At 40.7% G+C, this 17,112-nt stretch overlaps 1 protein-coding gene across 3 annotated transcripts in view; it reads left to right on the plus strand.

The window, feature by feature from the left end:
- Positions 1 to 17,112, plus strand: part of UGP2 (UDP-glucose pyrophosphorylase 2) — a 68,385-nt gene that overhangs the window by 50,116 nt on the left and 1,157 nt on the right. For all 3 annotated transcript variants that reach the window (XM_008047938.1, XM_021707498.1, XM_021707497.1), the window contains exons 4-9: positions 8,126 to 8,311; positions 9,601 to 9,734; positions 10,766 to 11,063; positions 12,709 to 12,906; positions 13,469 to 13,711; positions 16,350 to 16,454. In XM_008047938.1, the coding sequence (XP_008046129.1) occupies positions 8,126 to 8,311; positions 9,601 to 9,734; positions 10,766 to 11,063; positions 12,709 to 12,906; positions 13,469 to 13,711; positions 16,350 to 16,454 (1,164 nt within the window). The remainder of the gene's footprint in view (positions 1 to 8,125; positions 8,312 to 9,600; positions 9,735 to 10,765; positions 11,064 to 12,708; positions 12,907 to 13,468; positions 13,712 to 16,349; positions 16,455 to 17,112) is intronic.

Below are 17,112 nucleotides of genomic sequence, written 5' to 3' on the forward strand. Positions count from 1 at the left end.
GCACGCCAGTTTGGGCGACAGAGTGAGACTCCAACTCAAAAAAAAAAAGGGGGGAGGGAGGAAGCAAATGGGAACCTGTACACCTTCCTCCCTCATAGCATATTACTCATGTGAAACAGTACCATCTTCCTGGTGGGACAGAAGAAATCACAGCCACCATAAAGGAACGGGCCAAAGTTCTAGCCAGCCCAGAGTCCCTTCAGCAGTCCTGTATGGCCAGTAAGAAAATCAGATGGCACCTGGCACATGACAGTAGACTATCAGGAACTAAATAAGGTGGTTCCTGAGATAAATGCTGCTATGCCCAACCGAACTCAAATGATAGAGCAACTAATACAAAACACATGTACTTATCGTGCTCTGTTACATTTGGCTAATGCCTTCTTCAGCATCCCTTTGCACCCTGACTCACAGACCAACGTGCTTTTACCTGGCATGGCCAGCAATGGACATTCCAAGTGTTGCCCCAGGGTTGGCTACATAGCCCCACTATTTGTCATGGAGTGATTGCTAGAGATTTAACTTTCTGTCCATTTCCACATACTGTTAAACAGTTTCATTACATTGATGTTATTACGCTAACCTCTGAAAACTTGTCATTGCTACAGCAACACTTTTGATGTTCTTGTGTGTGCTTCTCCAATCTGGAGGATGAGCCATCAACCTGCCAAAGATACAAATTCCGAGACTAGCACTGTAAAATTCCTGGGAGTCACTTGGTTGAGTCTAGGCTTAATCCTTGACAAAATCCAACAATTTTCCATGCCTAAAACAGTTACAAAATTTTTTAGGTCTTTTGGGATACTTGATGGGCTTTTTATCCTACATTTAGCTCAATGTTTGCATTCCTTATACTGATTAGTAAAGAAGGGAACTAATTGATGCTGGGATAAGGAACAAGAGCAGGGGTGTCCAACATTTTGGCTTTCCTGGGCTGTGTCGAGTAAAGAGGAATTGTTTGGGGCTGTACATAAATTATATATTATGTAATATATAATAAAATAATTATATAATATAATTTTATATATTATATATGACTTAAAATATTTTTATTATAAAGTTTAGAAAAATGAGAACAATATAAAACTAGTGGAAAATTTGACCTTGTTTTTGTAAAATGAATCTCCCGTCTGGTTCAATATAAGTGGTTGCAGTTCTTAGTGAATTCTCAAGATGCTTATCAGAAACATTTGTTTAAATTTTGCTGTTTGTGTGTTTCATAATTGAAAACAGCTGCTTATAATTGTATGTGCTGCCAAAAAGCTGTGTCATGAATAAGGCGTAAACATCAAAATATGGAATTACTCATGGGGTCATGAAGAATATAAACACTAAAAAAAATATGATGTTAAAAGATTTTGCTGGGTGCGGTGGCTAATGCCTGTAATCCCAGCACTTCAGGAGGCGGAGGTGAGAGGATTGCCTGCATCAAGAGTTTTGAGACCAGCCCGGGCAACTTGGCGAGACTTCATCTCTACAATAAATCAAAAAGCTGGGCATGGTGGCGCCTGCCTGTAGTTCCAGCTACTTGGAAGGCTGAGGTAGAAGGTTCACCTGAGCCTGGCAGTTCATGGCTGTGGTGGCCATGAGCGTGCCACTACACAGCAATCTGGGTGACAGTGAGACTCCTACTCAAAAAAAAAAGGGACTTTGTGGGGCCTCATTACTAGCTGTCTTGGGCCACAGGTTGGACATGCCTGAACAAGAAGCAGCTTTTGAGAAGACTAAAATACTAGTGGCTCTAGCTCAAGCCTTAGGTTCCCCCCTTCTGGGATACTAGTGTCTTTAGATGTGACCGTAGGCCCTGAGGAAGAGCTGGGCCCTCTGCTGTATAACAGATCCTGAAGATATACAAGCCCTTGCAGCAAGTTGAACCCATAACTGCTGGTTTGCTGGTAACAGTGAGAAGTCTCCCTATTAAGGGCTAGATAAAAGGGTTGTTTACCAGGCCTGCCTCAAATATTGCCCAGGTTTTTACAGAAGTGGCATGCACACCTGCAACAACATGGTGACCTGTCCAGCACTATGAGACCAGTGCTGTCCCTCTTACGGAGCTCCCACAGGAGATGCCTCCAAGGGTAGGTACATGAAGACACAGTCCCTATTCTGGAACACTTTTGGTACTGTGTATGGATGGCAGTAGCTGTACAACTGCAGACAGATACTATATGGTTTGAGATGGGAATGCAGCAAAACAGTCAATGGGCAGAACTTTGAGCTGCCTGGTTGGTTTGTACCCATGAGCTATGGCCTGTAGTTCTCTGTACAGACAGTTGGGCAGTTTTTAAGGTCCTTACAACTTGGCTTATCCAGTGGATCTGAGATTAGTAGCATATGCTTAAAAAACCCTTACAGGGAGCTGCCATGTGGAAAGATGTTTGGAAAAGTCTACAAGAACCCACCATGAGCCTAACTATGTATCATGTTTCAGCACACCAGTCAGATTCACCTCTTGGTAACATGGAGGCTGCTACCTTAGAAAAAAATTAGAACACTGACTCCCTCACAATCCTCTGAGCTAGCTGACTGGGCACATCAACATGGTGGACATCACAGTGCCTGAATGGGTTAGCACGATTGCCTTTCTGCTATGCAGATTTAACGGTGGCAGTAACTAATGGCTTAATTTGCTCCCACCTGCATCCCCACCACATCCCACATATAGTATGCGAAACATACATAAGACAGCTGCCCCTATGAGGTACTGGCAGATGGACTATATCAAACGCCTGCCAATAAGCTTTGGACAAAACCATGTACTAACTTGTGTAGATACTGCATGGGATTATTGCAGGTCTTCCCTTGCAAAAGGGCATACCAAACAGTTACCATCAGGGCTTGGAACAATTCGGTGTCATGTATGGATACAGTCCATGCATTGATAGCGACCAAGGTGCACATTTCACTGGACATGATGTCCAATATTGGGCACATGAGAAAGACTTAGATTGGAGATTTCATTTGCCATACTCTTATCCCAGGGATAATTGAAAGGAAAAAATGGTATTTTGAAAGCACAATTGTGAGCACTCTCACAATTTAATACCTTGCATGGGTACGTGGAGTTTTTTTAAAACTTTTTTTTAATTTTAGAAAGCAGGATTTATTAAGAGGACAGAAAAGCTCCCACAGTGGGAGGGGACCTGAGGGGTTGCCTGAAGTTTTTGTCTGAGGCTATAGGAAACTTAATTTAGTTGAAACAAATACAGGGCTGACTTGGGACTACTGCAGAGGAAGATTCATTGACTGTGGTTATAACAAAGGTCTGGTCAGATGCATTTCTGCCAGAGCTAATAAAAGGCTCGTGGCAAATGTTATTTAGGACTCCCCAAGACCTTGAGTCAGAGGAGGGGACACTTGAATGGGGTTGGACTGGTGCCTTCCCCAGGTTGGATAGATTAATTTTTGACAGAAAGTGAGACATTCCCTGGCCAGCTAGCATGATCTTGTTGATCCTGTTGGAGTCTGGCCAAAATGTATCACATATCAATACACTGGAACATGACTCCTTTTCAGGGGCACTCTGGTCAGCTGTTTCTGTTTAACATGGTCTTTTGCTGACCCTGTAACTTTACAGATAATACCAGCACCTTCAGCCCTCGGGCAGCATGTTTGGTATGCACTCTCAACCCACAGTATGGAGAAGAACTGACCCAACCTTCTGTGTCTCCCAGTGGCTTTCTTCTTGGTTTAGTTCTGGGGGCTTATAATGGCAACAGCTGTTATTAATTTTTGGTCTTGTCATTGTTATAGGTATAATTGCCTGTTGTTTGTATTGTTGTTCTGGCTTTTGCTTACAAGTAGAAAACAAATTGATGCAATGTGTCAGTCACCCACACCAAAGAAATGACTGCAGCACCCCTCCCCTCTAGAGGCTCAGGTACCCTCATGGAGGAAGTAGGTATGTGAGGTTGTCCCTAGTATAAGAATGTTTCTGCTTTTAGACCAGGGAATCGTAATGTTATCATACAAATTATAGGCTATGACACATACAGCATTCTTGTCTGTTCTGGGGGGATTGCCTAGGTTTTGCACGTTTTCCCTATGGTATATAAGTCCTGGGTCTGGGGAGTAACAGTGTGGATATCTACTGTGCTTCTGTCTGTAAGTTCCCGCAATAAATCACCCAAAACTGACAAACTGAATTTGCCTGCTGCCTTCTTTGGTTTCTCAGCTTCTTTGGCATTTGGGGGTCACTTTGTATATATGGCCCCTCATGAAACCATGTTGATTTCTGCATTTTCCTTAGAGCAGAATGAGTGGAAGATCGTCACTGTTTTATCTTGTAAGAAGTCTTCATATACTTAGAGCATATGGGTTGGTTACTTCTTTGCGGATTCTGACAGATAAACTAAGTCAACACTGGCTGTTAGTAGGTCCTGCTATGTTGATTTTATGACTTCCAAAGTGTAATTCTGGGACTATCTTTTTGTTTCAGTAGCCTGAATAAAATATAATAATTGCTGTTCGTCCTGTGTGAACATCTTATATAAGTAAATGTTCTCTGGTAGTTTGTCTTTGATGCAGAATGATGAGAGTAGCCCATCATCTGTCAGCTCACAGCCAATATTGAAAAGTATGAATGAAACATTGAATGTTGGTGCTTCCTGAACCATTCTCTCACCCTGTTTGTCTCTGACAATTGTATAATACTATTCTCCTTACTGTTTTCCATCCTATAAATATGTATTCAATCAGATATCATGTTTTTAGTATTGCTGAATTTATCAATATATTATGTTTTCAAACTTAAAGAGACTCTGATTGTGTCTTCATGACTAAGTGCAGGAAGGAGAAGTAAATTTCATTTCTGTAACTAAAATGTAGAAAAAAACTTTCTGGTACTGTGTTTCTACAAGGAACCTTGTACATAGGACTCAGAACTTGGGCAGATGTTAAGGATCCTGTGTTTTCACCCACTTAAAAAAGTTGGCAGTCTGTGGAAATCATTTTACATATATTTAGGCTCAGTTATAAGGAATTATCTTTTTTAAGCATTCTAATAACAATCTAATAATTCTAAAAATCTAGATATATTTTGTTACTGAGAACAAAATACACATTTTTTAAAAATTTGGACTTACATTATTTATTTTTTTAATTTTATTTTAAAGATGTGGTCTACAATTCAAGATTATGTATACAGTTGGTCATTGTACAAGTAAAGTTTAGCCCCACTTTGCCTGGTTTGAGATCAGGTATCCGTATACCCTTATTAATGTTATGTGCTTCCCCTCTGTCCCTGGCCAATCCTTTTCTTTCAACTTTATTTCAACAGGATATTTTATAAACATGTATTTGTATGATGTTTCACAATTAAAATTTTTAGGTGAAATTGGAAAATAAGCCTGTGTTACTGTGTGTAGGAAAAAAAATTTGCTTCTGTGTACTTTTTTAAAAAAAGTATATTCAAAGCATTAAATAGGTAAACAGTTTCTGAACTAACAGTTTTACCTAAAATGAATGCATGAACTAGGAATTTTCAGTTAAAATGATTTTTTTTTTACATCCTTAGGAGACCTCTGTAAATATTAGATTCTTGCTAGGAAGTGAAAAGTAACTGTTAAATGGAAATTGTTGGCCTTTACAAAATAATTGAAAAATAGTTGGCTTGGTCCCATTTGCTAATAACTCTTTTGAGTAAGTATAATGTGCCCAAGCCAAACCAATTCTTCTAAACTAATACTAGACTACTTGAAGCCGTTATATCACAGTGGGCATTCCTTTTACTCACAGGTTGGTTTCAGCAGCTGGCCTAGAAGAGATTAAGACTCTGTTACATCAGGGGGACAAAGGTTCTAGCTCTGTCATCTACTCTTATTTTTCTAGTAGTATCTAAATGGGGACGTTTCCTCTTAAGCAGTATTACTAGTTTCTTTGAAATGCTGGTGTTCATGGCAGTAGAGTCAAAACATCCTTCAAGGAATGTCAACTGGGCCATGGGTGCGTGGGTGCTTTGTATGTTTGGGGGTCAAGTTGTTATCACCCCTATTCCCGTAGGCTGCCCTCACTTGGACTAGGTGTTGCAGGGAAGCGACCAGTGTGGCACTTGCCCAGGAAGACCACACAGCACTGGGGCTGTGCACACAGTTTGAGTCTGTAGGGCAGGCAGGAGGGTGGTCCTGCTTCTGCCATTACCCTGCCACTTATCTGGGCCTCAGTTTAGTTATCCATAAAACGCAGGCAGTAATTTCTGTCTTCAAGGGTTGTGATTAAATGAGCAGGTATATGGTGAATTGCTTGGCAAAATGGCTCACACTAAGAATAGCAGTCTCTTGATTTTTAAGATCTGTGGTCTTTTCTACCTTCCCGTCCTCCTTGTCCATGGCAGTTAGCATCTCAGTATTTGGGTAGCACCCCCTGGAATGTCCACAGGCCTGCCCCCTCCTCCTATCTTTTCTGTCACCAGCCTTTCTTTTGGTTCATGAATATGAACAGCTGCAGAAGGCTACCTAGCATCACCAGGAAGATTGACAATCCTACCACATGAGGAAATAATGCAGAATGAGTGATAATTGGGGCAACAACTAGTAAAGTCTTAGAGAAGAGTGCTTTATGTTCCTCAATATTTACATCATTAAGCAAGAAAGTGTGTTAATCTGCACTTGGCAGTTAATATGGTATATTGCAGGATAGGTGAGTTAAGAGCCACAGACTAGCTTTTTGGTTTTTGAAAGAGCTGTTAACAGCAAGAATTGTATGGCCAGGAATCTATATGATACAGGTATGTGCATTTGTCTGACCAAGCATAAAGGAATTTTTGCCTCCATTGACCTAGATCACTGGATTATGAGCCCATCAAGTTCCTTCCCAATCACAAACATCACTCATGACACACACCCCTACAGGTAGCAGAACAAGTAACAGCTAACATCCACAGGGCACGTACTGGGTGATTTAACCTTATCAGTCCATGCATATGTTATCTATCCCACACCGTGATGTAACTGAAGAGTGCTTTTGAGGACCTGTTCCACTAAAGCAAAATAACAATAAAGATGTCACACAAATGGATAGAAATTATATTGTGATCTTTTGTTTTTGTTTTTCTTATAAAATGTTTAGACTTGCTTGTGCCTCTGCTTTAAACAATAGAATCTGGGCCTCTGCTGCAAGTTGTGTTAGTTTCCCTTTCCTTAAGGGAGAAAGAAAAGATTAAGAGTCTCTGCTCACAGAAATATACAGAGAGTGCCAAAAAATGCATACACATTTTAAGAAAGGAAAACCTGTATTAAAATTGTAATACCCAATATATACTGATAACAAAAGATGACTACAAGTCACAGTTAACTTCTGCAGTTGCCAAAGATGCTCAAAGTGGTTACCGTGAGCATCCAGACACTTCTGATTATGTGAACCAAAAGTATACATTTTTTTGGTCCGTCTCCCCGCCCCCCCTCCCCCCCCCAGTATGAGGCTGCTCAGGAGCAGTCTAAGCTGGCATTTTCTCCAGCCTGCACTCTTGCTTTCTCCCTCCTTCCAGGAACAATGACAATACTTAATTTTAGTATGGACTTTTATACAGTGACACCCCAAAATTAAATGCTTGAGGAAAGAATCCTGTCCTTGTACATACATAGAAGTGCAATAAGAAACCTGTGTCGCCTTCCTCTGAAGGACAAGCTTATGACTGAATAGAGAATGGCACTGATCGAGTTGTGTTTTGTTTTTTGTCTCCTGTGGTACAAGAAATAATGTAATTTTATGTATACTTCTCCAGAATTGAAGTAGATTCATAGCACACCAGAACTATTTAGACTTACTGAGTTTTATGTATCACATTTGCTACGTTGATGCCAATTGGAAATTGTGAATTTCTGAAGTTAGTCCAAGAGACTTGAATGTTCTTACCAACCAGACAGTATTTGTAGACTACAACTTTTTCCCCTTCTTCTGCTCCATCGTCCATGTAAATGATTCACTGAACTGTGTGCAAGGGACATTACCTTCAAGTACTTGATTTTGAACCAGAAGGACCCATGGTATTACAGGAAATTCAGTTGAAACGTTCCATAGAGAAACCAAAACTCTTTTAAGGAAGCATGGCAATAACCCTGGGATTGATAATGCTATAACTTCTCATATAGCTGTTTGATTTACTCCTATATATTGATTTTTATTTCAGATTCAACCCTATGAAAAGATAAAGGCCAGGGGGCTGCCTGATAATATATCTTCTGTGTTGAACAAGTTAGTGGTGGTGAAACTCAATGGTGGTTTGGGAACCAGTATGGGCTGCAAAGGCCCTAAAAGTCTGATTGGTGTGAGGAATGAGAATACCTTTTTGGATCTGACTGTTCAGCAAATTGAAGTGAGTAACATTTAGCCTTTCTCCAGAGATACTAAAATAGTTTTTAGGTTATCATAAATGTTGTATTATAAAATGTAGCAGATACGAATTTGAGCTAATCAAAGAGCTTGCTATCTTTAGTCTCTTTATTAGTGCTTTAAAAAAAGGTTCAGCGTTCCTTAGGGCGATGTAAAAGCTTTTGATCTTAAATGGCATTTGTGGTGGCTGAAATCTCTGGAACTGGTCAGACACTCCTTTGATCTCCCCACCCTTCCACCCCTTTTCTAGTGGCAACCTTCATCGAGGCTGGGATGATCTGGCTTTATTAACCCCCTCTTGGGAAGGTGGGGAGAATGTCACGTATTGGGTTGGATGCCATGGATGCTAAGAACTGTTTTTGACTTCTCTCTTAAGAGACCAAGTCATTAATCATAGACTATAAGCTCTTTCAGGGGCAGTGACCCTATCTTTTTCACCTTTTTATCCCTATTGTCTATTATAGTGCTGGCAACTATAATCATAATACCAGCAGTAGCTATGGCTAACATTTATCTAGCACTTATGGCTCCAAGTGTTATTTTAACCTCTTTACATTAATTGACTCATTTGTTCCTCTTAACAACTCTGTAAGGTAAGTACTGCTATCATCCTTATTTTACAGATGAGGAAGCTAAGGCATGTAGAGGTTGAGTTACTTGCCCAAGGTTCCCTAGCTTAGTTAGGAAGTACAGAATCACCATTTGAACATAGGGCAATCTGACTTCTAAGGCCTAGTTTCCTTCCCATTCTGTGCTGCCTCTTTGTTCCTCTGAAAGATTGAAAAGATTTCACTTGTGGTGTGATTCAGAATTCTTGACCATTAATCCTGAGAATGGGGAGTCATGTCTTTGAAACATTTCTGCTTTCATCCTTACAGAGCTCTGAACATAAGAGTAAATGCTTAATCAGCACTTGCCCAGGAAAGCCACACAGCACTGGGGCTGTGCACACAGCTTGAATCTGTGGGGCAGGCAGGGGGGTGGTCTTGCTTCTGCCATTACCCTGTCACTTATCTGGGCCTCAGTTTAGTTATCCATAAAATGCAGGCAGTAGTTTCTGTCTTCAAGAGTTGTGTTTAAATGAGCAGGTATGTGGTGAATTGCTAGCAACATGTCTGGCTCACACTAAGCATTTATGTCAAATCTACACATTTAGCCATATATATAGATGATGTCATAGACATTTTGTCATTAACTGTTAAGAATTAACTTTACATTTGTAAGCAAAAGAAAAGTAAGTCTGGGTAATCCGAATGTTATCTTCCTCCCTAGCATTTGAATAAAACCTACAATACAGATGTTCCTCTTGTTTTAATGAACTCTTTTAACACGGATGAAGATACCAAAAAAATACTACAGAAGTACAATCATTGTCGTGTGAAAATCTACACTTTTAATCAAAGCAGGTACAAGGAATAAAAATTTACTCTGGGTGTGTTACTCCTGGGAAAGGACTTGTCTTGTTTATAACAGAGGAGTCTCAAGATATTCATGTGTCAAGGATTAATGTTTGCAAGTGTTTGATGTCTTTAGAAGCTGAACATTTGGTAATAGATATGTGATTATTATAATCACTCTTTGGTTCTGTAACTTCCAATGTTTAGAAGGCAATCAGCTTGTGATTCTGTTCCATGTCTAGAATATTTGAGGATAGCTTAGGTCTTTGCATTCTGAGGGAATATTTGGTTTCCAAGTGGGTCTGTGAAAATCTTTCTATATCCTGCCATATTGATAACCTTCTTTTATATGGGAAGGAATTTCTTCAACATCCTGAATAGGCTTGGGGATAATTTAATAAATTCTAGAGAAAAAATCTTCTACTTTGGAGAAGGCAGAGTGAGGAAAAAGGAATTCAGATGATGAACTTTGAATGAAGTCCAGGCAACTGGGGAAATAAGGCTTTTAAGAAGGGACATCAGTCTACATGAACTTCTACAGAAGGCACATTTCTAAAATTTTACCATTTGCTTGGTTATATTTGTAAATTTGTTTTCCCATGGTTCCTTTCTTACATCACAGAAGCTTTGCCTCCATTTTCTGGTTTGACTTCATCCTATTGCAGTTCTAGTTCTGGTTTTTTTCTCCCATAGCCAGCCTTATCTGTATTCTCACTAGTGGTGGGAAGAAGACATCCTGGAATGCTAACCTGCTGCTGACTTTCTAGGAAAGAAAGAGAACTACCCCAAATATATCTGTTTGTAAAAATGGGCAGCTTTTCTCAGATTGGTTTTCAGGGAAAAGAACAATCCCACAACCAAATAAATTTTAGAATTTACACAGATAATGTGATATTTTCTTAAATTCACCTATAATTACTTACTAATGATAGACTCTGAAAGAAGTGAGATTTTATTTATCTTTAATGCCTTATTTTCCTTGAAGGTCTGGAATGCTCTACAGAGTCAATATTGAAAAAGAACTTTTTTTTTTTTTTAAGGTACCCGAGGATTAATAAAGAATCTTTACTTCCTATAGCAAAGGATGTATCTTACTCAGGGGAAAATACCGAAGCTTGGTACCCTCCAGGTCATGGTGATATCTACGCCAGCTTCTACAACTCTGGTTTGCTTGATACCTTTATAGGAGAAGGCAAAGAGTATATTTTTGTGTCTAACATAGATAATTTGGGTGCCACAGTGGATCTTTATATTCTCAATCATCTAATGAACCCACCTAATGGAAAACGCTGTGAATTTGTCATGGAAGTCACAAATAAAACGCGTGCAGATGTAAAGGTAAATATTGAGAGGAGGCAGTTTGGGGATTCATAATTACACATTTCATAGATTATTTAGTTAAAGCTTCTTTTTAATTTTTTTTTTTTTTGAGTTGGAGTCTCACTCTGTCGCCCAGACTGGAGTGCAATGGCCACTCCCGGCCACTGCAAGGCTCGACCCGCTGGGCTCCGGCGATCTTCCGCCTCAGCCTTCCGAGTAGCCAGAATTACAGGCGCACGCTACCACACCCGGCTGATTTTTTGATTTATTGTAGAGATGAGGTCTCGCTGCCCAGGCAGGTCTCGAACCCGCAGGCTCAGGCAATCCACTCACCTCAGCCTCCCAAAGGCATGGGATTACAGGCTGAGCCACCGAGCCCGGCAAAGCTTCTTTTTTAAAGTTTCCATTTTAAACAACACATTTTTCCATTTGATATCATTGTAAAAAAGATGATATTCGCTGGGCGTGGTGGCTCACACCTATAATCCCAGCACTTTGGGAGGCCGAGGTGAGAGGATTACTGGAGCCCATGGGGTCAAGACCAGCCTGGGCAACTTGGTGAGACCTCATCTCTACAATTAAAAAAAAAAATTAGCCAGGCGTGGTGGTGCATGCCTGTAGTTCCAGCTACTTGGAAGACAGAGGTGGAAGGATTGCCTTAGTCCAGCAGGTCAATGCTGTGGTGGCCATGAGTGTGCCAACAGAGTGAGACTCCAACCAAAAAATAAGTAAATAAAAGGCAAAAATATCAAGAGTGGAGTACCTTCAGTTCTGTTTGACATGATAGTGTGTATCATAAATCCAGAATTAATAGTATTGAAATATTCTTTAATGTTTGGATAATCTATCAGTAATTTTAATTGAAAACAGTTCCGCATATATTTATGAGATAAATCTGAAACACGTGAAACCCTTTCAATAAGTTTATTCAAACCTTTAATTGTCTAGTTTGGCACTTAAGTGTTTCTATTTCATTGTCTCTTTTATGTATTTTTAATGTTATCAACTGTAGTATCTCTGTACTTGAAAAATGCACTTGATTTGGTGCAAGAGACTAATTTATATAAGCTTGTCATGACACTTGGCTTTTGATAAAAGAGCACACAAGCTTTTACAGCTTACCCTCAAGTAAGAAAGTAGACAGTCTGTGAATGGCCAATCCCTGGCCTGGATTCTATGCCTTTTGCATACGTCCTCCTCACAGGAGTGAATGCCCCTCTCTTCCTACATAGCCGTGGACTGGTAGCTGTAAGAACATCTCCAGCCTGAGGCCACTCAGGGGCTATATCTCATCTCCTTGTGCGTCTGTCTCCCCTTTCTTCCCCTGTTCTAGAACCTGTCAGAAGAGGGCCTGAGGTGGTAGGACTGTTTAGTGACAGTGGTTTGGGAAAAGGAATGGCTGTTACTGTTAGCACACCTTAGAAAAGTGAGGAAGACCCTCATGTCCTCCCAGGGCTTTTATTATGGACAAGATGGTGAATATATGGACATGTATACAGACAACCTGAATTATATTCTTTGGTTCTACCTTCAAAAATGTTGCTTTGTGTTCTGGAAGAGTATATCATCAGTGTATTTTCTATGAAATTCATAGGCCATAAACAATATAGGATGTTATGATGGGGAAAGACATGGAGGCACTCACTATTTTCTGCCTTTCTAGGGTGGGACACTCACTCAATATGAAGGCAAACTGAGACTGGTGGAAATCGCACAAGTGCCAAAAGCACATGTTGATGAATTCAAGTCTGTATCAAAATTCAAAATATTTAACACAAACAACCTATGGGTTTCTCTTGCAGCAGTTAAAAGGCTGCAAGAGCAGAATGCCATTGACATGGAAATCATTGTGAATCCAAAGGTAAGCCAAGGTAGTGGCCCACTGGGCCTGCTGGTTCCTAAGGTCATAGTAGGCCCCACAGACCTTACTACCTGCTCCCTCTGCCCCATCTATCCCATTGGTTATTCCTTTTTGCCTTCTTAGACTCTCCAGCTGCTAGCCCTGTCTTCTAGAGTTTGCCCTCTATTAGAGGCACACCCCTATAGTGTGCCAAGTTGTGGTGCCCATTATTTGACCCTGGGCTTTGGTAATGGGAAAAGCACGAGGCTCCGACGTGAAGGCCGTACTTCAGTCTTAGCTGTTGCTTTGACACTCATAGGTCATTTGGCCGTGGGTAGTTTGCATGAGTGTTCTGAATCTCTGGTTCTGTATTATACGATGGAAATAATAAGAGTTGTGAGACTGAAAAAAGATCATGTATGTAAAAGTTTGGCATATGGCAGGTTCCCGAGAAATGCCAGTTCTCGGAATTCTGTTTCCTCATTGTCTCTCTTAAGCCACGTTCCACATATTAGCTGCCCCACACCAAATTGTAGGTGCCTAACACCTCTGCTCTCCACTCTCCCCCTGCCATTTCTTACAGACTTTGGATGGAGGCTTGAATGTCATTCAGTTAGAAACCGCAGTAGGCGCTGCCATTAAAAGCTTTGAGAATTCTCTGGGTATCAATGTTCCGCGGAGCCGGTTTCTGCCGGTCAAGACCACCTCAGACCTCTTGCTCGTGATGTCGAACCTCTACAGCCTTGAGGCGGGCTCTCTGACGATGAGCGAAAAGCGGGAGTTTCCTACAGTGCCCTTGGTCAAGCTAGGCAGCTCTTTTACAAAGGTATGTGGCTCGAACCATGGGGACCCTCAGTTCTCAGAGGCCTCACTAGAGATGCCGACACACACGGGAATCGCAGACGGCTTAGTCTCTGCTGCTGGTGTCTTTTCGTGAGAATCGACCGCAGGAGACAGGTGTACTTTGTGTTCGAAGTGTGATGACTACAGAGAATAGAAAATAATTTTTACATTCTGGCACTTCTCGCCTTATGTCTTTTCCAAGACCAGTTCCGCTTTCATCAGTCGGAGAATGGTCTAACAAACAGTTATTGAGTTCCGGCTGTGTGCCAGACAGTGTTCTAGGTGCTAGGAATTTAGCAGTAAATAAAACAGACTCAATCCTTGTCTTCATGGACCTCGCATTCTAGCGAGTAAAGGATGACCATAAGCAAATAAGTCAAATGCATAGTATGCCAAGTGATGGGAAATGCTACGGAGAAACATAAAGCGGGAATAGAGAATAGAGAATATGTGGGTGGGCTGGTGTTCATGAAATTTTCCATTGGGTGGCTACAGATGGCCTCACTGAGAAGTTGAGTGTGTCTGACACGTGGGTATTTGGGCGAGAAGTATTCCAAGCAGCAGGGACAGTAAGTACAGTAAGTCCTCAGGATCATCAATAGGTTCTGGGAAACTGTCACCTTAAACAAAACAACATATAACAAAACTAATTTTACAATAGGCTCATTTATGTAAACAAGAGTTAAGTTCCTACGGCTTATTTCTGGTCACAAAAACATCACAAAGCAACATAACCAAAAACATCTAAATAAAGACCAAAACACCTCTATATTAAACTTGAAATAAACATGAGTTATGCACATATTTAAGAAAAATTAATAAAAAGGTAATGACTTACTTATTCCAGTTCAGTGTCTTTGGTGGCAGCTCAGGCCACGAAGTGGAACCAACCCTGGACAGGACCCATCCCATCCCATCCCACTGTAGGACACACACTCACACACACACACTCAGTCACTCAGACTGGGACCATTTTAGATGAACCAGTTAACCTAGCCATGTACATCATTGAGATGTGGGAAGAAACCAGAATAACTGGAGAAAACTCAGATAGTGGCCCTGGCCTGGAATTCATTTTTTTCCCCCTCATCAACATTATAATGGAAAAACATTGCATGAAACGTCATTTGAGGACCTGTGTAAAACAAATCCTCACCCTAGCATGATAAGTGAAATTCAAAAAATTCAGTCATGTTATAAAGGCTAATGAAATGTGGCAGAGTAAGCCTTTGTGGTTGGTCTATGGGATCGTGTTAGGCCATCCAAGTCTATTTCAGCCCTGGGCATGGTTTACTGCCACCTAGTGTGGATGTGTGGACTACAGATGAGGAATTAAAAACTATGAATGCATGTGTCCTGAATGTCAAATGAAGAAAACATTTCAAGGAAGAGGGTAAGGTCATGTGTCAAATGCTGCTGCTTGATTCAAGTAAGATAAATGAGAATTCACCATTAGATTTATTAATATGGAGGTTTTGAAGTCTGAGAGGCATAGATTTAAGAGAATGGGAGAAGATGAACTGGAGATAGGAACTAGGAGACTCACTCAAGGGCTTTGCCTTAAGCCTGTAATCCTGGCACTCTGGGAGGTGGAGGCGAGTGGATTGCCTGAGCCCATGAGTTTGAGACCAGCCCGGGCAGCTTGGCGAGACCTCATCTCTACAATAAAAAGTTAGCTGGGGTGGTAGTGCGCAACTGTAGTTCCAGCTACTTGGAAGGCTGAGGCGGAAGGATCACCGTAGCCCAGCAGGTCGAGGCTGCAGTGGCCGGGAGTGTGCCACTGCCCCCCAGCCTGGGCGATGGAGCAGGACTTCGACTCAAGAAAAAAAAAAGAAACAGAGAAATGGGCCCTCGGTAGGAAGGAATATAAGATTTGAGAGTTACTTTTAATATGGGAGAATTTACAGCATATTTATACATTGGGAATTGATGCAGTTAAGGGGGGGGATGGAAGACAGAGAATTGCTGGAACAATTTCCTTACACAGGTCATAAGAAGGGATCTAATGCACAAATGAAGAGGTTGCCTTTAAGTAGAAATAGAAGTCCAATTCCAGTGGCCTTAGGGGACATGATGGGGTGGTGGATGGAAGCCAGTGGAAGTTTTCTGATTGCTTCTATTTGCTTAGTAAAACAGGAAAAAGATCATAAAGACAATCTCTAGTACTTGTAAATCTGTAAGGAAATAAGAGGCAAAGATAGTTGTGCCACTGCCCTTCCTAAAACATGCTCCTCCTCTTTCTGAATTTACCATCCCCTAAGCCCAGCTCCAGTATAGCCTGCTTCAAACCATGATGAACTCTCCCTCTTTTTCCACCTAAATCCAGATTATGTGAACTATTCATCTGGCTCTTAGTATGTTGGTTGGTTATCTTTTTTTTAATTTCTGATCTGTTCAACTATATTCTAAATTGTTTACTTGTAGGGACAGTGTTTCTGTCTCCCAATCTTTCCTACATAGGATCTAGCAGCATGTAGTGAGTGATTAAGTAGGTGCTTCTCATAGAAGACCTGAGCTTGGCCATAAAATGTTTTATAGTTTAAACTTTCTTTTGTTAATATAATTCCTATTGTCTGTGAACACACTTTGGAAACAGTTTTTGTTTCTACTTTTCTCTAAAGGTTCAAGATTATCTAAGAAGATTTGAAAGTATACCAGATATGCTTGAATTGGATCACCTCACAGTCTCAGGAGATGTGACATTTGGCAAGAATGTTTCATTAAAGGTATATTGTTATAAAGAAAATTATACTTCCTTTTTTTTTTTTTAAAAGGCAGGGTCTTGCACTGTTGCCCAGGCTGGAGTACAGTGGTATGATTACAGCTCACCACAACCTCAACCTCCTGGGCGCAAGTGATCCTCTTGCCTCAGTCTCACAAGCAGTTAGGACTTCAGGCATGTGACACCATGCCTGGCCATTTTTTTTGTAGAGGTGAGAGTCTTGCTATGTTGTGTAGGCCGGTCTGGAACTCGTGGTCTTGGCCTCCCAAAGTGCTGGGATTACTTTGTGTGAGACACTATGCCTGCCTGAAATTGCATTCTTATAGCTTTATGAAACAGGTCTCATTTTCTGGTCTAGTCTAGAAGTTGATGAGATAAATACATTTTTTAAATGAGTGGATACAGACATCAAATAGGTTGCAACAGTGTTTAGTATTGTCTTCCACTGATATACAACCTAGTTAACACATAAGCATAATTGCATATAGGAATTTCATGTAAATAGCATTCAAATGAAAGCAAACACTGATTAGTAATTGAACTGGTACTATTTTATTGAAATGAGACAATCTTTAAAATAGGATCACTCTTAGCACTAGCTCACTAAATATGACTATTTGAATGAAAGTGGAAAAAATGACAACTTCATTTATACTGAATAT

The sequence above is a fragment of the Carlito syrichta genome, unplaced genomic scaffold (assembly GCF_000164805.1).
Source record: "Carlito syrichta isolate Samal-C Ts95f unplaced genomic scaffold, Tarsius_syrichta-2.0.1 Scaffold118745, whole genome shotgun sequence".
In the NCBI taxonomy this organism is placed as follows: Eukaryota; Metazoa; Chordata; class Mammalia; order Primates; family Tarsiidae; genus Carlito; species Carlito syrichta.